General features: G+C 35.5%; 1 protein-coding gene across 2 annotated transcripts in view; it reads left to right on the top strand.

Moving 5' to 3' along the window:
• The window catches only part of KMT2C (lysine methyltransferase 2C), a 252,141-nt gene that overhangs the window by 178,630 nt on the left and 50,840 nt on the right, over window positions 1-22,671 (top strand). For both annotated transcript variants that reach the window (XM_069462185.1, XM_069462184.1), the window contains 8 exons: window positions 2,452-2,580; window positions 4,617-4,736; window positions 8,066-8,196; window positions 11,611-11,791; window positions 16,477-16,581; window positions 17,909-18,037; window positions 18,221-18,253; window positions 18,354-18,473. In XM_069462185.1, the coding sequence (XP_069318286.1) occupies window positions 2,452-2,580; window positions 4,617-4,736; window positions 8,066-8,196; window positions 11,611-11,791; window positions 16,477-16,581; window positions 17,909-18,037; window positions 18,221-18,253; window positions 18,354-18,473 (948 nt within the window). The remainder of the gene's footprint in view (window positions 1-2,451; window positions 2,581-4,616; window positions 4,737-8,065; window positions 8,197-11,610; window positions 11,792-16,476; window positions 16,582-17,908; window positions 18,038-18,220; window positions 18,254-18,353; window positions 18,474-22,671) is intronic.

Below are 22,671 nucleotides of genomic sequence, written 5' to 3'. Positions count from 1 at the left end.
TTTATATATGATGTAAGATCTCCTCGAGTTAGTAAAATGAATTATGCCTGTGTTCGGTTCTTTCTACTCCCAACTGAGAGTTTGCATTTGCTCAGTCATTTTTTCATTCATCTTTCTGCTTTTCTCTTTTAAAATTGTGACTTCTGCTTTCCTGTTTTCTGTCTTCATGATGTTATCTTTTAAAAATACATTGTTTTGGCGGGGCATGGTGGCTCATGCCTGTAACCCTGGAGCTTTGGGGGGTGGGGGGGGCGCTGAGGCAGGAGGATGGCTTAAGGCCCAGAGTTTGAGACCAGCCTGAGCAAGACTGAGAGCACCTCTCAACACAAAATAGAAAAATTAGTTGGGCGTGTTGGTGCACACCTGTACTCCCAGCTTCTCAGGAGGCTGAGGCAGGAGGATTGCTTGAGCCCAGGAGTTTGAGGTTGCAGTGTGAGCTGTGATAATGCCACCGTACTCTATTCCAGGCAACAAAGTGAGACTCTATCTCAAACAAACAAACAAACAAACAAACAAACAAAAAAAACAAATTGCTTCATTGTGTTTTTAGTAGGTTTTCAGGAGAGTGAAATTAATACATGAATTTAGTCTACCATCTCTACCCAGAGTTCCCTCTCATTAACTTTTAGATGGGTTTGTTCGAAGGTAAACAGTTGGTATTTTGTCATCTTTGGTGCTTACTGCATTTTGGTGAATAAACATTTCTTTTCATGGTGTACTCATAGATATATAGGGCAGTTATCAGATTGTTATGAAATTTGCCTCAAATATAGACCTAATTATAGTAAAAAAACAAAAAACAAATGCCATGTTCATGATATTAAAGAAATATCTATAATACTTAGAATATTGAATAAAAGAGTTAATTTTAAAATGTACCAATAAACTTTTTTCTATAGCAGAGTGTAAAGCAACTTGCAAAAGTTTGATCACCATAATGTGAAAATAGCATTCTCTGAGAGCTGAACTTTTATATGCATAACTTAATTTCATTTACTTCATTTAGTAAAGTATTTGTTGAGTACCTATTAGGTACCCTGCTAAGATGCAGCTGTTAATAGGAAGGTCTTAGTACCCATTGTCATGGAGAGTATAGTCTAGCAGGGACACAGACTTTAAAGAACCAATTAAAATGAAGCAGAATGTTAATGTATACCAGCATGTAACTGTGGAATGTAACCTTGTCTAAATACCAGGAATTCTTTAATGCAGTGATGGTTAGAATAAATCTTGAAAAATGAGTTATGCAGAAGGCAGAGTTTGGGGAGATAGTAGAAGAAAGAGCTTGATACATTCAAGGGACTGAATATAGTTTCCTGTGGTTAGAGTGAGATAAAGCCGGGGAGTTTACAAGAGAATATTATTATAATGGGCTTTACAATTTTACAATTTGAACTTTATTTAGAGGGCACTGGGAAGACATGTATGGATTTTAAGCAGAAAGTTGATACATATTTATAGGAAGATCATTTATGCTGTAATTTAAAGAGCTGATTGTAGAGGAGTAAGCTTTGGTGCAGGGGACTAGGTAGGAGCTTTTATGGTAAACCATCTGTGAGATTGGTCTAAGATGGTAATAGAAATAAAATGCTTTTCAGAGATTAAGGACTCTTGATTGTGGGAGAAAAGAGATTAGGAATGGTCAAGGCTGTCTTCCAGGCTTCTGTCTTTTCTATGCCTTTTAATGATGTTAGGTAACACAGGCAAAGGGATAAAGTTCATTTTGGGGCTGGGCGTGGAGGCTCACGGCTTTAATCCTAGCACTTTGAGAGGCTGAGGCCAGAGGATTGCTTGAGGTGAGGAGTTCAAGACCAGCTTGGGCAAAAGCAAGTTCCCCTCTTTACAAAAAAGAATAAAACAAAGGAAAAAAAAAAAAAAAAAAGAGCCAGGTGTGATGGCACAAGCCTGTAGTCCCACCTACTTGGGAGTCTGAGGCAGGAGGATCACTTGAGCCCAGGAGTTTGAGGTTGCAGGGAGCTATGATGATGCCACAGCATGTTAGCCTGGGTGACAGAGCAAGATTCTGTCTCCAAAAAGAAAAAAAATTTCGTTTTGGATATACAGTTTTTAGTAAGTTGGTAATATCCAATAATAGCTGTGGTTTACCCTCAGATGAGAGTTCCAGGCTAAAGAGATAGCCTTGGGGTCCTGGACTGAAAGACATCATTAAAAGCAAGTGAATGGTTTGTTCAGTGAAAAGTGATAAATAATTGTCTTTCTGAGCTCTGTTTCCTTTTCCCTGACTATTATATTTAATTTCCTGAGAGCACTGCATCAAGCATAATTTCTACAACCATTTGGGGCTGCTTCTGTCTCTTTCTGAACTTTGCTGCCAACTGAGATGCATGATTAGAATGGGTTGGCGACCACTTTGCTTTATGTTTCCCATTACATAGGGATTATGGATTTGATAGGTTTTCCCAATTTTATGTGCTCATACACTTTTTTCAGAAGGAGAACTTATGGATTGTGATGGAAAATCAGAATCTAGTCCTGAGCGGGAAGCTGTGGATGATGAAACTAAGGGAGTGGAAGGAACAGATGGTGTCAAAAAGAGAAAAAGGAAACCATACAGACCAGGTATGGTGCCTGTGGTATACATTTTAATATAATCAAAACTTAGTTAATTTATGAAAAATATAATATTGAGGGCCTCAGTTATAATTGATCAGGATTGAATATAGCATCAGTATCTAAAACTTATGTGTATAAGTTAAAGAGAACTGTACTATTTGAATATGCTTTTTATTTTTTTAATTTTTATTTTTTATTTTTGAATATGCTTTTTAGCTGACAAGTTTTTTAGTTTGTTGTATATAAATACGTCACAGTAAATCTTCATTTAATGCCTTAATCCTAAATTTAATGATTTTATTAAATGCTTTACTAGGTTGGTTGTTATTTATACTTGGACTTTTAAGGCCACTTATATATTTTCTTTTGATGTATACTTCTATAATTTTTTTAATTTTCAACATTCACTTTCTAATATTTTTATGTTTTTAAAAACTTATTTCAGTGCTTATACAGGGGTACCAGTAGGTGTGCAGTGTGAAGGCGAACAAGCCAGAGTTATTATGCCTCCTAGAATTTATAGTCTTGTTAATACCATGACTGATTAAATACTCTTATTTCGTATCTGCCTCAGGAGTATGGAGAAAAGATGTCTTTCTTGTCAAATTTTATTTACCTTATTGGAAAAAATTATCGAAATTGTCACAATACAGAATTTGTAGGCTTTCTTTAGGCAGGTTATTAATGTCTGTTTACCAATCAACGAGGCATTAAATTGAATCAGTACAATCATTATTCTTCTGATTGTTTATATTTTATTTGTAAGAATGATCTAAATCCCTTTTGATATTTAAGGAGGAACCTTCTCATTGCATTTGAATTCTATGAGACTTTCCTGCTAGGTAACCTACCTTCTAGATGGGCCACATGTATACTAAGGACCTATGATTAGTTCCACTAAATAATTTTATGAAAATGATTTCATTTCTCTATAATTATGAGGCTTATAAGTACACTTTTTTTAATCTATTGCAAATTCCTTCTAGGATCTTACAGTTAATGTTTTGTTTACTCTGCCTGACATGGAAGCCATCCCTTTAATTGAGGGGCCCGTTAGGTGACAAAGTATGTTGGTAGCCATAATGTTCACTGTATGCCAGGCACTTTTCTAAGCACTCAGTATATATTAATTGATTTATCCTTATACTGTATGGATGAGGATGTGCTTTATGTTATCCCCATTTTACCAGTGAAAGAACTGAGGCACTGGGAAATTAAATAATAGGTCCAAATTTAGTTGGTAAGTAGAATTACATAGTCTGAATCCAGGTTCCATGCTCTTAACTACAGAGCTCTGTTTGTCTCATTTCTACGTGCCTTGATGACATGGAATAAGCAGGCACAATCTCCCTGAAGTCGTATCAGTCAAAGTATGTTTGTGTCATCTAGGTTAGTTTGTATCTTCTATTCTCTAGCTAATGTACAAATTATTATCCAGTTAATGTACAAACACAATCATCCATCACTTAATGACGGGGATATGTTCTGAGGAAATTGTCGTGTAAACATAGAGTATACTTAGCACACTAAATTTATATATATATATATATATATATATATATAAAAAAGGTAATTGCACTATAATGTTTCGACTGCTATGACATCAGTAAGTGATAGGTATTATTTTAGCTCCATTATAATCTTATGGTACCACTGTCATATGCAGTCCTTTGCTGACTGAAACGTTGTTATGCGGCACTTGACTGTAATTTGATGTATGAATTACTGATACCTGTTAAATAGATAAACCAATATAATTTACTGTTTAATATTTACTCTGATAATGTCTAGAAGAAGAAATGCATGCAAACTTTCTACTAGCAAATTTTAATTCCTGTTTGATTAGTGGTAACAGTGGCTTTGACTTTCATTTTTTAGTTCTAACCTCTTGTATTTTACATAAAAATAAGATTATTGATTTAGATTAGCCCAGATTTAATTTTGGAAAATGCCTCATTATTTAAGACAGAATAATTTTATCCTGTGGAAATATAGGGAGAAATTAGTTATTTATCAGTTTACCCAATTTCTTTTTTGAATAGGTATTGGTGGATTTATGGTGCGGCAAAGAAGTCGAACTGGGCAAGGGAAAACCAAAAGATCTGTGATCAGGAAAGATTCCTCAGGCTCTATTTCTGAACAATTACCTAGCAGAGATGATGGTATAGTACTGATTTTGTTTGACTAACTTGTTGGTCTTAATATCTCTATTGGAAGGAACTATCCTAAATAATGCTACAGTTACAACCTTACTGCTTCTTACTGATGAAAGGATTTGAATGCCTGTAAAGTTCATGCCTGTAATATAGCAATCAGGTTTGTTAGGGAAATGGCTTAAATCCAATAGGCTCTATTCCTTTGTGATTTTTTTTTTAATATGTCCATTTTTCCTGTATTAAATATAAATGTTTAGGAACTGAATCACTTAGTTACATTAAGGTACTTTTCTAGTCATCTCAAAAGCCATCCTTTGCCTGCCATAGCAACTTGACATATAATTTGAAACTTTTAGAATGCTTTGTTGAAAGGGACAGCACCCCAATAATTTTTAACAAAATTGTATAGTGTTTTAGAAATACATCTTCCATTGATCATTCTGTCACCCTAACTTAGAGCTTCCAAAAAGCTAAGTGATTGCTTAAGCCATAGCTTTCTATCAGTTAAGAATGTACTATTACCATTTCTCAATTTGACAGGTGGTTCTGATAAAGACTTTGTAATTGGTATGGTCATGATCTGTATGATTACATATTTTGAAATGCTTAATATAGAATCTGAAGAGAATTGAGATGTTTTCAGCATGTGTTCTGAGTAGAGTCCTTCTATTATTAGGCAATAGGATTTTGACTTCAGGTAAATTAAGAAAAATCAGAAATCACTGCACATTTTAAAAAGGAAGCTCTCTGGCCAGGCGCGGTGGCTCATGCCTGTGATCTTAGCACCCTGGGGAGGCTGAGGCAGGAGGATTGCTTGAGCTCAGGAGTTTGAGACCAGCCTGGGCAAGAGTGAGACCCTGCCTCTACTAAAAATAGAAAAATTAGCTGGGTTGCAGTGAGTTAGGATGATGCCATTGCACTCTACCCAGGGTGACAGAGTGAGACTCTGTCTCAAGAAGAGAAAGGAAGCTCTATAATAGTTCTTAAGAAGTTTCTAATATGACTTAATATTGGCTTAATCACCCCTAATTAAGAAATTTGATATGTTCAACAAAACTATTTTTCATGTTTTTCATCTCTTTATTCTGTCTTCCACATAATTTCTTTAGATTTAGCTTTTTAGTTTAGTATTTTGTTCCTTCATCTATCTAATCAAAACTCACCTGAGTTTTTAATTTCATATGTAATTTTTCCCTTTTCTAAACTTTTTAACAATTTGTAGTTTCTGTTTAAAGGTTACTCCTACTTTTAGTCATCTTCTGTTTCTTCAGTTAACCAGTTGATTTTGAATAAAAAATATCTGAAGCTTTTGCATGTCTCATTCAACTCTTTGTATCTGCTGGTTCAGTCTACTCCTGCCTCATGTCATTGTTTTTATTGTTTGAGGGACCCACATTATTATTATTTATTTATTTTTTACTATGAACTCGTATTTTTTGGAACATTCTCTGTTTGAATTTTTTGAGGATTGAATAGAAAGTGGATTCTTTCAGAGAAGATTTGGGTTTTTTATTTCCAGGAGCATGGGGGGGCTGTTACCCCCCAGGATGACTAAGATATATTCTTAGCTTAAGTTTTTTGATACACCCTTGTTATATAAATTCAAGTTTCTTATACATTAGGACTACATTCGGGCTGTGAATTCTCAGGGAAGAATTTTATTTTTTGTCTTTCTACTCAGCACCAAATTTTATGATATGACAGGCAGTTTTGGTGGTTTTTGTTTTTGGGGGGTTTTTTGTTTGTTTGCTTTTTTCCTTTTTTGCTGTTGGTGGTCGGAAGTTGGAGGTGAGCGATGATTTGGGTGAGGATGCATTTCTTGTTAAACAGATCCTGAGCATGGACTCCCTCAGGGGCCCACCTGTGTGCAAGGCACCTCTGGGTAATCTCTTCATCTTGGAGAGAAGCTTTAAGCTCTGTCTTCTATTCCCTGTTCCTCATAAGGCTCTGACAAACTGGAGTTTGGAATCGTCAGATTTCCTCAATTTCAGAGAGCTTTTGTGCTTTGCTTCTGTAGTTCCTCCTTTACTTTATTTCTTGTTCTTAAGTGATTATTTTCTGGCTATATTACTGGTATACTTAAGAGATTGTTTTAAGAAATGTTTCTCCACTAGTTTTAGTTATGTTTGGAAGAGTCAACTTAACTATGTAGTCTGGCAACAGAAGTCCCCATATTGATTTTCGCAAGGGTTGTGCCACTTGTCCTACCATGAAGAAGTGTCTGAGATTATCATTTGATTGCTGCCTTAAGTTATGTACTTGTTTCTTTGCTGATTTCATAGTCCAAAATTTTGTTTTATTTGTATTTCTCTGATTTTGAGAATGAGTGTTCATTGCATATTTATGAATATATTCATAGTCATGTTTTCACGATGTGTATATACTACAAATACCTAATTTGTAATAAATTTCTGAACTTGGAATTGCCAGATTGAGAGACATGCTTTCTTTAAAGGTTTTTGTTGGGTATTCCCAATACACTCTACAGAATGATCATACCCATTAAATTTCCCTTAGTGTAGCCTGTGAGTAGCCATTTCCTCATGCTCACAAGCTTTGTGTATTTTTATTTTTTGAATCTTTAACAAAATGTTGTATTTATTTATTTTTTTAGAGACCGGGTCACAGTCTGTTGCCCAGGCTAGAGTGCAGTGGCATAATCATAGCTCACTATAACCTTGAACTCCTGGGCTCAAGCAATTTCCACCTCAGCCTCCCTAGTAGCTAGGACCACAGGCGGTGCCACCATGCCTGGCTAATTTTTAAATTTTTTTTGTAGAGACAAGGTTTCACTTTGTTGCCCTGGCTGGTGTCGAACTCCTGACCTCAAGCAGTCCTCCTGCCTTGGCCTCCAAAGTGCTTGCACTACAAGCAGGAGCCACCACGCCCAGCCAAAATGTTGTATTTAAGTAAGCTGCTGCTTTGCAAGAAAATACTGATTATTAAGAAAAGAGACAATAGGAAACATACCAATACTAAACAGACATGATAAAAATTTTTTATGATACTTAAAAATTATTGAGTTGGTTGTTGTGGCTCATTCCTGTAATTGAATACTTTGGGAGGTTGAGGCGGGAGGATCGCTTAAGGCCAGGACTATGATGGCACCCTTGCATTCCTGCCTGGGTGACAGCAAGACCTTGTTCTCTTTTTGTGAGACCTTGTTCTCACAATAACAAACAAAATCTTGCTAACAAACTTATTTTGATATCTTTTTGTGAAAACGCTTATTTGTTTATATCAAACTGTATGTTGATAAGATATTCAATTACTTTGGGTGGATTTGTCTAGAAATTTTAAATGCCACATATTTATAAACATGACTATTGTTTCAGGTTGGAGTGAGCAGTTACAAGATACTCTAGTTGATGAATCTGTTTGTGTTACTGAAAGCACTGAAAAAATAAAGAAGAGATACCGAAAAAGGAAAAATAAGCTTGAAGAAACTTTCCCTGCCTATTTACAAGTAATATTTTGCTTTACATTATTTTATGTAGTTTGTTAATTGAGGAAATGTAATGCATTGAGGTTTTAAAAATAGGTTTGCTGTTTTTGTTAATGTTTTACTTGTTTTGTTTTCATTTAGTCATCAGTAATGCCATTTTTGCCTTCCAGGGACCTGTAAAATTTAACATTTACCTTTTTTTGTGCTTTAATACTTTGCATGAATTTCTTTTTTAATACCAGTTCTTCATGCCTGAGTATTCTATAAGACATCCAGCGACACTTTGGGGTAGGACAAACTCGGTCTTCCAAACGATTCCCATCTGTGTGTGCCCCACTCCCAAGTCCTGTTGAAATTTCTCTTTGGCAATACAGGTTACAGTAATTACCGTCATTGAATAAAGAGGTTTTTAGCAGCCAAAGTTATTGCTTTAGTAATTATTTACTGCTTTTAGAGGCCTGGGTAAGCTAAAGATTTAAAAAATATTCTTTTTGTTTTCCAAAGTACACATCAGAAAAATATCACCGAGTATGAAGAAATTATGTTTGGTAGGTGTAGACTACAAAAAAGGATTCTTTCTAGTTCATCTTGTAAACATTTAAGTCATAGAAGAATTCAAGGCCATGTGATGTATCAGAAACAGCCCTATATAGAAAAGGACTGAGATTAAACCTCTGGCTTTACCACTTCCTAACTCTAGACTTCCCAAGCACGTTGTTCATCCTTCCTGGCCTCTATTTCTTCATGTGTAAAAATTGAACTGGAATACGCTATTGTTGAGTGGCTATCCTAATTTCGGTGTGTATGGCTATTCTGTCCCTCCCAGAGAAATATGGTCTCCGTAGATACCTCTTCATTGCTTGAGTTGTATTTATGTTTTACTTTACTTTTCCAGTTAGCTATTACTAGTATAATTGGTTTGAAAATACATTTCCTTTCAGTTAACATACAGCTTGCTCAATTTTATTTTTTGGTAGACTACAAAATCTTAATGGCAGTGTTTGTGTTAAAGAGTTAAGTCTTGAAAGTCAGAGAGTCCCGGGTATAAATACCACTCTACTACCAGTTAGCTGTGTGATCTTGTTCTAACTATTTAATGTCTCTGTGCCCCAGTTTTCTCATCTATAAAATTGTGGTGCATCACGGAAATGTTCAGAGACTAAGTAAGAATATGGATGTTACTTTTAAAACAGTAATTTTATTGGTCAGGAAGTAGACCCTTTTATAGTTTGGATTATCTTTATTTGCATCTTTTTTATTGTTCATTATCTCCTATCCCTTAACCTTCCTTCCCGGTAGTCCTTTCTGGGGATGTTGAAATGACGACCTGCCTCTCCTCCTATTGCTCCTTCTGTAAAGTATAATCTATATTTAGGAAGCTTTCTTTAGGTGTTTCTGAATGTATGAAGACTGACCATTTAATACTTTGGCAACAGAGCTTTTAAAAGTATTAGATCTAATTTTCCAGTTTCTGCTGTGATCTTAATCTACTGAACTAGATTGTTTCCTCTGTTGTACATTAGTAACGTTCGCTTTTTTTTTTTTTTTTTTAAGTTTAATGTGAGGGAAATCTTTGTAATGGGGCTGTTTCTTTGGACACCTCATGATAGTTATATATTTTTTTCTGTTGATTGGGGGAACACATAGTGACAAAAACCCAGTAGGAATTCATTAGCACACTTTACAGGTTTTTTTATTGATCATAACAGTGTCAAGATAAACTATGATCTAACCATTAGAAATATTTATGCAGTCTGCTAATAGGTAGTGATGCCATGTGACTTCAGAAACCCCTGTAGTAGATCCACAGTCTCTGATTGGTTCTTGGAGTTGCTGACAGTATCAAGTTAGAAACCATGTGGAGCCACTCTGTTATGTTAACTACATGGAATGAAAAACCCACTAAATTAATAAGAATGTTACAGTTTTTGATAAACACCCTTAAAGTCATCATGAGTCATTAAAAAAATTGTTGCTGATGGCAATCTCAGATTTCTTAAATTTATACTGAAGGCATTAAATAAATGATCTCTAAACTTCTAAGATGCTTTCTGGTATGCAAGATTTTTCCTAATGAGAAAAGCATTGCTGGTATAAGAAATGAACCATCTTCTTCCCAGTGCTCTTAACTTTGTGGATTTTCAAATTTCTTTTTCATAGAGAAACAATTCACTTAAAATATGAATATTTCAAATCAGATATGTCATCACATCCACCAGAGTTCATATACCCTCAGTCTCTTTTCAAAAGTTGGTATTGTTAATATTTTGCTATTTATCCTTTTAGAACTTTTTTCATAATTTATTTTTGCATATTTATAATAGTCTCAATTTGTATGTTATGATTTGCTGGATGTATCTATCATTCAACTTGTTTTCTTTTAGTAATGTATGGCTGTCCTTTGATAACATAGCTGTACACACTTTTTAAAAATTGCTGTACTTTGTAGTATGAGTGTTTATAATTTACTTAGTCATGTGCATATTGATGGACATTAAGGCTGTTTTCAGTTTTTGGTATTATAAAAAATGCTGCAGTGAACTCTTTTGTGTTTGTATATTTGGCAAGAGTGTGTTAAATGTTGATGGCTACTGCAAAATTGTCCCCTACATAGGATCCTTTTTCCAGACAGACTACGTTATAGAAAACAGACTAAAGCAGAGGTGTTGGGTTGAATCAGGCAAAAGGGGTCCTGCGTGCTTCCCTTTTGTCTTCTGTGTTTTCTTGAAGTTATGGAGAGATCTTGGAGTTGCAAGGAACCCAGCTTGAAACACTAAGCTCTAGAGTAGAGAAAGTATATTGGATTAGAAAAATGTTAATATGAGTAAATAAATAGAATGCCAAAAGCCTTTAATAGCCATAAATGTTGAGCACACAGCGTGGTTAAAGTGACAATAAAAACCCTCTTTCAGATTGATATTCTGAGTCTTCAGTGTTGTTACATGAATCAGTATGGATTACAGGATCCACCTGAAGTATGTAAATATTAAAGCTATAGATCAAAATCTTGTGCTGTCCTCTGCAAATAATCTATAAATATTAATATTATTCATGAAGCTTTAGTTTTGCTTATAATATGAATTAAAGTGTCAATAGTATTGTATATCTACCAGCTTTTAAATTTAATTGTAGCTTAATCTCCTGGAATTGAATTATTACACTGCTGTTGCTAGAAACACATTTGACATAATTGCATTTTTATTTGCGTAATTTTCTCTCTAGCAAAACTACTAAAAAGTCTTATTTTTAAAATAAGAGGATTCTACGTGAAAGAATTGATAGGCTCTTTATATATTGTTTCTGTATTTCTGTATTTAGTTTCTATATTGTTAAATATTAACCTTTTTTTATTTCTGCTTCCTTGTCAAAAATTATGACAGAATGATCTGTCTTTAGAATAACAAACCCTTTTAATATTTGCTTATCTTTATCTAGGAAGCTTTCTTTGGAAAAGATCTTCTAGATTCAAGTAGACAAAACAAGCCGAGTTTAGATAATCTATCAGAAGATACAGCTCAGCTTTCATATAAAACAAATAGGAGCACAGGTTTCTTGGATCCTTCCTTAGATCCCCTACTTAGTTCATCCTCAGCTCCAGCAAAACCTGGAATTCAAGGTATGTGGAATAATTCACAGATAGTTTGTTCATATCAGATGACATTCATCTTCCTTTCAGTTAAACCTTTGAAATGCTTTCATTTGGCCTCATATGCATTTTTAGAGCATTTTAATCCATAAGATTTGCCAAAATAATTTACCTGTGTAACTACTATAAAATGAAGAGTTGTGAAGGAAAATGTTTGGTTTGCACTTTGCTCAGGGCAGTATAAAGGGCTATAATTTGGCCATAGTTATGAATTATAAATAAAATAATCTTCAACTTAGACAAGATAGATTTTTTATTAACTACAGAGCCCCAAGAAATTCAAAATAGAGAGTGCTGTAGTTGGGAACTTGCTGGCAGACTGTGTAAATACAGTGAAATATATTGCCCTAGATCGTGGTTTCTCACTACTGTCAGTTTGGGCCAGATAATTAATTCTTTGTTGGGGGGCAGGGGAGAGGCTGTCTTGTGCATTGCAGGGTGTTTAACAACATCTCTGGCTTCATGATGTTATGATGGTTAAAAATGTCTCCAGAGGCCGGGCGTGGTGGCTCACGCCTGTAATCCTAGCACTCTGGGAGGCCGAGGTGGGCGGATCGTTTGAACTCAGGAGTTCGAGACCAGCCTGAGCAAGAGCGAGACCCCATCTCTACTAAAAATAGAAAGAAATTATATGGACAGCTAAAAAATATATATATATAGAAAAAAATTAGCCGGGCATGGTGGTGCATGCCTGTAGTCCCAGCTACTCGGGAGGCTGAGACAGGAGGATCGCTTGAGCCCAGGAGTTTGAGGTTGCTGTGAGCTAGGCTGACGCCACGGCACTCACTCTAGCCTGGGCAACAGAGTGAGACTCTGTCTCAAAAAAAAAAAAAAATGTCTCCAGATAATGCCAAATATTTTTTGGCTGGCAAACTCGCCCCTGGTTGACTATCATTGTTCTAGATGCAGTACATGTGGAAATTACTAGATTATTAAGTATGGAATATCTGATTTCCTTAAGTACTAGGTTAGACAGTTGATATCTCTGACATTTCACTTTGACACTTTTTTTTTTTTTTGCAAAGGTACATCCTCATTCTTTCAAACTCAATTTTGGCTTGTGATTATCTTTCATTTTTTTTTTTTTTTAAGAACGGTTTTTGTGAAGTAATGGGTAAGTCAAAAAATCGTGTTATTTTTTTAATGCGTTCCGTCATGGAACCAATGCAGCACAGACAGCTCAAAATACTAACGATGTGTTTAGGAAGGATATGGCTAACGAGTGCACAGTACGTCGATGGTTTGGGAAGTTCCACTGTGGTGATTTTAATACTGAAAATGAGCCATGTGGGCAACCTGAGACCAACGTGGATAATGAGCTGAAAGCTGTAGTGGAAGCGGATCCATCTCAACTTACTTGTGAATTAGCAACAAGGTTTGACGTTACTATTCCAACAATATTGGACCATTTGAAACAAATCAGCAAGATAAAGAAGCTGGATAGGTGGGTAGCGGGTACCCCATGATTTAAATGAGCATCAGAAGAGAAATTGTCTTGAAGCTTGCCTTTCTTTGCTGTCACAACATAAAGGCGAACCATTTGTACACCATATTGTTACCTGTGATGAAAAATGGATTATTTTTGATAATTGCAAGCATTCAGCACAATGGTTGGATAAAGATGAAGTGCCGAAACACAGTCCAAAACCAAATATTCTTCAAAAGAAGCTAATGGTGTCTGGTCCAGCACTGGTATTATCCACTACAGCTTCATGAAGCCTGGTCTGTCGAGGCTGGGGGAGGTGTCTTAAATGCCTGTAATCATAGCACTGGAGGCCAAGCTTTGAGCTCAGGAGTTTGAGACCAGCCTGAGCAAGAACGAGACCCTGGCTCTATTAAAAAAAAAAACAAACAAAAAACAAATGTGGTCAATCAATTATAGCGGATGTCTACTACAACCAATTGGATGAAATGATGAGGATGCTGGTGATGAAGCAGCCTAGATTGGTCAACAGAGACAGGCCAATCCTCTTGCGAGACTGAATGTTGCAAAAAACAACGCTGCTTAAATTGCAGAAGCTGAACTTGGAAAAACTCTGTCATCCACCATATTCACTAGACCTTGCGCCAACTGACTACCCCCTTCCAGGTTTTGGACCACTTCTTGCAAGAAAAAATGTTCAATTCTCCATAAGCTATAGAAAATGCCTTTTGTGATTTCATTGCCACTTGCTCTCTAGGCTTCTTTGCTGCTGGCATGAGCAAGCTACTGTTAAGATGGCAAAACTGCATCGATAGTTTAGGTGCATACTTTGACTAATTGTACTGCTTCTTGTTTGAGATAAATAAACCTTTTGATTCGATATTGGACATTTCATATTTAATAATACAGGGAAAAGTATGAGAGCTTGATATGTTTATGAAGTATTAATAACGTAAACAAAGCTCTAGAAGTTTAGTTGGCTATGTAAGTTCTAATCAGTGTTTTTCCTCACTTGTAGGTTTTTATGGTACTATCAGTTCTAAATTAATGTTCTTCTGACGAGCTTCCTTTTGCCATTGATTACATGTGTTACTCAGCTTAGTTTATAAACTCATTTTGAAAAAACAGTTTTAATGCAATCCTTCACTGAAAAATGACTTTTTATATTGAGTAGTTACAGCTTCATTAGCTCTTCATTATCCTGGAATGAAATGAAAACTTTCATTTTTGATTTTGACTTCTTGAAATAATTAGAAGCAATCTTACCCTTCTGGTACACATATGCATGTCCAGTCTACCTCACTGTTGGTAGGTCATGCTTCTTGTTTATTTGATCTTACCAGATTTTTAAAAACTTTTACTTTAATTCTGATGCTTTAAGTACTTATCTGCTTTTATCCATGTCAATACATTGTTAAAATAATGTATAATGAAAGACCTGTGGGTCTTTCACAGGATGTTTTACTGTAATGTATACCTTATAAATATCATCACTAGCTATTTAAGGACTTATAGAAGTTATTTGCACTTGAGTTTTATAAGGAAAAGGACCGAAATTGGACAGAGGACATACTGTGACAGAAAGACATTGATATAAGTTATTTTTATTTGTTTTTTTCTCAAAACTGTTCGAGAGAATGGTTTTACAGTAAGGTATAAACTTAAAGGACTAGAAAAATACTCCTATTTCAAAACCTAAATTAAATGCAGTGTTCTCTGCAGTGAACCACTCTTCTGTCTTTATAATGGAAAATGACATAGTAGAGGCTTTCATTCAGTATAGCCCTTTATGTAATTTTAATGATTTGCTGATAAGAGATGAAACTCCTTTACTTTAGGCAGGGCCAAACTTCTTGAACAGTCTTTTTAAGAAGGTTAGTTATAATTTGTGTAGTAGAATTCCATTACTTTAAAACAAGCAGAAAACTACTTTATGACCCCTGAAGGAATTATCCAGAGTTTTTCTTTCAAACATAGTATTGTCTAAGAAAATGCATTATTGAAACAATTTTATTTCTCTAAAATCTCTCTGAATATTTGGGCCCATGAAACTTACTATGATGTTCCCATGTTTGAATTCTATTTGAGAAGTATATAATGGAACCGAGACTGTTTCACAGAGGTATTCAATCTGGAGTGGTACATTTATGCCTCTTCCCTGGCCCCCAGTTTTAAGTACAACTGCAGTTAAGATGGATTAAAAATTTCAAGTGTTCTTTAATGCAATGACTAATATTATGAAAGCTAGCCTAAATTAGTTTAATGTTTTCCTACTTCATTAAGCCAGTCAAAAACCCTTAGGATCCTCCTTGACTTTTCATTCTCTCACACTCTGCATCTTACCCATTCACACGTTTGTCTCTGCCTTCAAAATACATCCCAGAGCCAGCCACTTCTTATCTCAACTTTCCCTGTCCCCGTAGTACAAATTGGCGTCATAGTACAAATTGGCATCGCCTCTCACTTAGACTGAGTACCCTTCTGAAGGGTCCAGGCTTCTAGTCCTGCAAGTCTCCCCCACCCCCACCCTTTGTGTCTGTCACTCCCTCATTTCATTTAGAGTTATGCGCACTCATGTCTTTCTAAAGGTCTTCCTTGACCACTTTATCTAATACAGCATCCCTATAGCTTATTTTTAGTCCTTTTTCCTTACTTGTTCATATCACGGTGATGTCATTTACTGTCTGATTTCCTCTGGGAAAGTGGGCTCTGTGAGGGCATGCGTTTTGTTTTAGTCACTGCTTTAGTGTTAGTTAGTGGAACAATGTCTGATACATAATTCATAGACACAGTTCTGTGGGCACTGAATTTTTTTTTTTTTTTAAATGAGTGAATGATCAGTATGAAGAGCAAAGCTGTAAGTAGTAACTAGGATGGTACCTGACTTATGCTATACAAGGAATTTCCAAAGAGTTAATGGGTTTGTCTTTCGTATTTTACTAACTTTTCCTACCGTGTTTTATTTTCTAGGTGTCATTTTCAGAGATGCCACTTTCTTAATGGATTTTTTTTGCTTTGGTTCTTACAGCATTCATTCTGTTTCACTTTTATTGCCTACAGGTCTTTATTTTAAATTTTATTTTGTCTTAATTTATTAGTCACAAAACCAGTAGTCTAGATTTTTAATAAATTTTTGTTATTCAAAATATTAGCGTGCCTTTGCTATGAAAACTCCCTACTGTGGAAGTAATAATCTTACGTTTTTATCATTCAATATGCTTACTATATTTAGGTACTGCTGATGACCCGTTAGCTGATATTTCTGAAGTTTTAAACACAGATGATGACATTCTTGGAATAATTTCGGATGACCTAGCAAAATCAGTTGATCATTCAGGTACATATGAATACTGTTTACCCAATTTTTGTTTTATGATCTGAGTGAGAGGTGTATGTGTGTAGAACAAGTTTAGTTTTGTCTGTTTCTGAGTAACTGAAGTTTTTTTGGTTTCTTTTGTTTTTGGCTTTGTCAAAGAACTGAACATTTTATTCGATCTACCTCAGCTTTCCTGCTTTAGGAGAGGATATAGCAAGTTAATTTCTGTTGTCTTTCTAATTGTATTAAATTTAAGGCATGTTGCCTTCAAGTCTTGCTGTATCTTGTTTCTACTTTTGTTTGCATTTTCCCTCACTTCCCTTTCCTGTGGTAATCATCCGTTTTATTTGGTTTGGGTCTTGTAGGTCTTGATTTATGCACTTTCCAGGTTGAGAGCTCACCTTTTCCATTTGGTAAGAACCTGAGCAATGGATGACTGCTGACTAGAAGTAGTCTTTTTTATAGTGATTTCAGCTGAAACAACCTGTAGGTGCATGCATATTTGTTAGTAGTGCTAATTTGTCACTAATCCATACTTTGCTTTCCCCCTTTTTGCGTGTGGCTGAAGCATAGTATAGCTGTACTTTGGATGACTTTTTCAGTAGCTTTTTAACGAATGGCTTTATTTTTGTCAATATGTAATTATAATATTACCCAAATGTTACAGAGTTAGTTTCTTATGTAAGATCAAATAAGAGGAAACTAAATTTTTAGTTTAATAGTAATAATGAGAAAGCATGAAAAAAGTAGATGCGAGATCACCTATACTTGTGTCTCTTGCTTAAAATACCAGTGTATGAGATAAAGCGTGTTATAATGTTATAAACATACTCTATATATTCAGAATGTGACTGCGGAATATTTTAAATATATAACTTATAATTGAAATTATTTACAAAGGATAAAGTTTTTTAAGCATTGAGGATTTTAGAGCTTTTAAATTTATATGAAACTCATCCCTCCTGTTTCACATACTGTGTATTGTAATTGAACTGTACATTCGATACTGCTGTTTTCCAAGTTAAAGCAATTATTTGTATATTGACCTCATAAATTTCCATCTTAATAATGAGGCTTATTTTTGCAGAAGTTGGCAAGTTAAACATCAGATATGTTCTCTTGTTCCTCAAGATATGTATTTATCCTTATTAAAATATAACTTTAAGTTGTACCTAAGGTTACAAATCTATTTTGTCTAATGTTCACTACCCAAATTGATATGAGTTCTGATTAATTCACAATTACAGACTTTATGTCTCTGTTTTAATCATATTGTTGTGTTTTAATGCAGGTAAATGCTGCTATACATTTTGCATGAGTATTCTGAACTCACTTCTTGCTCTTTTAGATATTGGTCCCGTTGCTGACGATCCTTCCTCTTTGCCTCAGCCAAGTGTCAATCAGAGTTTACGACCATTAAGTGAAGAGCAACTAGATGGAATCCTCAGTCCTGAACTAGACAAAATGGTCACAGATGGTAAAATATTTGCCCTACATCTAGGCTTTCTAAAAGACATGAGTAAATATGATTTTCAAAGATTTCTGCATGCTTATTTATAATTTAACTTCTATTCTGATAATTTCTGTGTCAATTAAATGCTATTATGTATCAGTATATTGAATTCATAGTTAATGTTTTTTATATCTTATTTTATCCTAGGAGCAATTCTTGGAAAGTTATATAAAATTCCAGGTATTTGTGTTACGATTTTTGAGTTTATGAAAATGACATTCCCCATATTGTGAATGTAATAGTCTTTTGATCTTATTACTATTACTGTTTTATCTCATAGAGCTTGGAGGAAAGGATGTTGAAGATTTATTTACAGCTGTGCTTAGTCCTCCAACCACTCAGCCAGCTCCATTACCACAGCCCAGCCCTCAAACACAACTGTTGCCATTACACAATCAGGGTATGTTACGACTTTCAGAACTATGGTTCCACATGATAACCACATGTGTGTGGATATATGTATATGTGTGTGTATATGTGTATGTGTGTTCATGCACTCAGGTGAGCTTTGCCCTGTTCCTGAGTAGCCATCTACCCAAACTAATAGGAGAAAACCCTCTTTTGTGGTGATAGAAAGATAGTAACTTCAGTCATATGTCTTACCTCCTTGAAATCTCTGTAAATCTTTGATCTGCCTTATGACCAGAATTCTTTTGCTCGTTCGTTGGTGGGGTGAGGACGTGACAGTGTCTTCCCTCTTCCCTTCCCAGTTCCAGCTCACTTCTATGCTAGTCATTTCCCACACAGGGACTTCTCTGCTTGGGGAACCACACCCCATCCTCACCTGGCTGCCTTGTGTTCATTGATCTGGTTTCAGTTTCACTTTTATTTTCTCAGAGGTTAGCCAGTCACCATCTCCCCACTACCCCCATGCTTGTCATTTGTAGCATGTGGCACAAATATAAATACCTATCATGGTAATTCAGATCTTCCCTTGAGAATTTGAGCTCTGTAAAGGTTGGGGTCATGTGTGTCTTGCTCCTCATCACATACCCTGCCACAGAGTATGTGTTCAGTACATGTTTTCAGCGTAAATCAGTGACCTTTCTGCCCCTGTAGATACTATGAAATTCATATGAAATTTTGTAAAAATTTTCCTAATTTGTTTGATCAGTTTTCTTCTACCTACTTACAACTAGCTGCCACATAAAATAGGTTTAAGACTTCAGTTTCTCCCTGTTTCTGGAGACTTGAAATCTGATAGCCTAGAATTCAGATCCATTGGAGTAGATAGGAGATTGAGTGGTGCAGATGAGTTCTATGACGGTGTATATTTTTTGAGTAAGTGTAGAAATGTGCAAATAATTTGTTAATCTTTACTACCAATTTTGTATATACATGAAACATTTGATAATTCACATAATTGGAATATCTGAGTTCCTACTCATTTAGCCTCTAAGCATAAATTTACCTTGATTTTTGCTAGATTCAACATGTGATTTACGTCTCGGTAGAACATTCGTCATAAATGCTTCTTCCCTTAATTGTTCCTATATGCTTTTTTTTCTTTTTTCTTCTTCTGTATGCTTTTTAATGACCAAGGTTTTCAATATTTTTCTTCTCTACATGTAAAAAATGATCTGTCTTAATGTTTTCTATAACTAAAAGTATGTATTCTAGAAAGTATGTATTTTTAAAAAGGTTTTGAGTAGGTGATTTGTGTGTTTTGGTTAGGTGCTAATGTGGAATACAGGGTGAGTAAGGCTGCCTGTCCTCAGGAGCTTATAATCCTAGTACTGTAGACTTTCACATGTACAACTAATTTATGTTACAGTAGAGTGAATCACTAGGATTTCAGTGTTCATGTTTGAAAGAATTATAGTTCTTGAACTCCTGGCCTGAAGCAATACTCCCCACCTCAGCCTCCCAAAGAGCTAGGATTACAGGTATGAGCCAAGGTGCCCGATGAAAGAATAATAATTCTAATTTAAGGATAAAGCATGATCAAGTTACATATAGGGTGACATACAGGTATTCAAGAATGGCAACCTTAACATTGTCCAGAGCAAAGGAGGAGGAATAAGTGGGCAGTATTTAAGGAGGCAAAACTAGAAATGGACACTGGTGCTGGATTGCAGACTGCTGTGGGAAATAGGCAGAGGCAGCTGGCCTTTTTTCTCCAGGCCTCCAAGAGGCATTGAAAACCTCACACCAGTGGAAGGACCTTGTCAGTTATGTTTTGGTAAGGTAGGTCTAGTGTCAATACTGGAAGTGAATTTGGGACAGGAAGAGTTGTGCTAATGAGTTTATTGTGGCTGGGACTAAGTTAAAACCTAGGTTCCATGTAAAGGTACTTGCAATGCTAACTGAAAGGAAGGAATGGCTATGAGAGACAGTGAAGTTGGAATAGGTAGGATTGTGCTACTGAATGGTTGTAAAGTGTGAAGAAAAAGGGGAGATAAACTATAAGCTAGGTTGGTCTAGAGGATAATCATGAAACATGGAACAAAGGAAGACAGTGCGTGTGTGTTGTAGAAGGTAGTGGAAGTATAATGAATTTTGTTTTAGAACACTTTTAGTTTGGTAAAAATGGGACATATCCATTGTTCTGACGTATAAACAATTGCAGTTAGCTGACGTATAAACAATTGCAGTTAGTGAAGACTATGGATGAAAATGTAGGCATTATCTGTGTAGTGGTGCTCATTGATGTCGTGGGAAGGATAAGATTTCTTAAGAGAACATACTGCCAGCGGAGTACAGAATCTTAAGGGATTCTTCTTCATTAAAAGTAATGAAGTTAATACTTAACTCATCTGATTTATATTAGGTGTGCGATTACATGTTCTTTTTCTTTCTGCTTTTTCAGAGGTAGGTGAAAGTGAAGAAAGTACTGGGAGATTGAGACAGTGAGAGGTGTAGGTTCTTGAAAATGATGTAAAGGTTGTAAAGTGAAGTAGGATAAGTATTTGAAAGATGTTGTTGAACTGTGGGAAGGTTGTTGATAATTCAGTGGAGTAACTTCAGTAGGAGTGATGAGGAAGGGGAGGCAGCGTGATATGTTGACAGTGATAAAGGTCAGAAAATGGAGAAGGGAAATTTCAAGAAGATTGAGATATAGTAAGTTGAAATCCATTTAGGTAAAAGTTAAGTAACTTTTCAACTTTTATAAACGGATATGACCAGGTTAGACTTGAAGGAAGAATAAAGACCACCTCTTAATTAAAATAATAATGCAGGAAAAATACTTGGCATTTATTTATGTGTCCTTGAACAAGTTATTTAACATCTCTGGGTTGCCTATGCTTAAACGGAGCTACACATAACCTGTTTCATCAGGTTCTTACGACGATGCAAAAAGTTAATACATGTAAATCTTTTAGAACATTCTTCACATTTAGTAGAGTGCTTAAGAAATAATAGCTATTAATAATACATTAGGAAAAGTTTCAGTATGGTCACATTGTGATTGTAGTCTATGGTACTGATGTGAATAGATGGCTAGGGTGTGGATCACATTCTCATTACCAATAAAGAAGCTCTTCCTTATCCTAATTATATGAAAAACATTTGATATTTTTAATTAAAATTTCAGATTCCTTAATGAACCTACTTTTCACTGAAGTTGAAAATAGATGTAGCATTCTATTTTGAATAAAAGCAGAAATCTTGTCCTTTAATCCTTGGAGCAAACTTAAGTGCTGTAGACTTTTGCCATTGTGAAAACCTGGTCCAGTGGGTGGGCCCACCTCTGGCACTTGGTGTAGGATAAGCCCTATCGTGGAAGTCACGTAGTTCTAGCAAGTCCTTGAGACAGAATCTTGACAACTTGGTGGTGGTCATCTCCAGTAACTTCACATATGCACTGGAGCTATGTACATTTTAGTGTTGCGATATTTGGATGGTCTGGTTTAGGTAAAAGGACATTATGTGTTGTAAAATATTACGTGTATAAGACATTGCTTTTGTTTTTTTTAATCTAATAATATGGCGAGGTAATCAGGTTAGGAGTTCTCTATCAATATCCCAAGTATTAGCTAATTTTGTGATTATATTGCCATTTGTATAATTAGTTGGTGATGTGGATCTCCTGTAATAGTACTGTTCTAAGTGTTAGAATAGTTAACAGGCCTTGTATTAGAGTATGTCTCCACCAATCATCAAGTTTAATTGGGAGGCCTTTTTGAAGGTACATAAAGTTTTTCTTTGCTGGAAAACTGCTCCATTGAGTACAGTTGGCTTATTTCCAAATAGTTTAGACAAATAGACAATCGCAATAAGGATTGGAGTTACATGCTTGAGGGAGAGTTGTAGAGAAACACAAGATGATCTTACCGTTTGCCTGGAGCCTGTTTAGAAAGAAAATGATACGGTATTTGAAGCTTGTGAATGAGCTGGAATGTGAGTTAAAATGCATTTGCGGGCTGAACTACAAGTAATGAAAATTAGTCCAAAAACAGAGTATACATTTTTTAACAATAATCACCTAATTGATAATGGTGGATGAAATACTTATTGTTCAAAATTGTTTTAGAGAAAGTGCCAATTTAAGAATCATAGATGGATTTGGGTGTGGTGGCTCATATCTGTAATCACAACACTATAGGAGGCTTTGGAGGGAGGATTCATTGAGGCCAGGAGTTAGAGACCTCGTCTCT

The sequence above is a fragment of the Eulemur rufifrons genome, chromosome 29 (assembly GCF_041146395.1).
Source record: "Eulemur rufifrons isolate Redbay chromosome 29, OSU_ERuf_1, whole genome shotgun sequence".
NCBI lineage: Eukaryota > Metazoa > Chordata > Mammalia > Primates > Lemuridae > Eulemur > Eulemur rufifrons.
The sequence above is the reverse complement of the archived record's forward strand: the minus strand, read 5'-3'. Positions and strand labels throughout refer to the sequence as shown.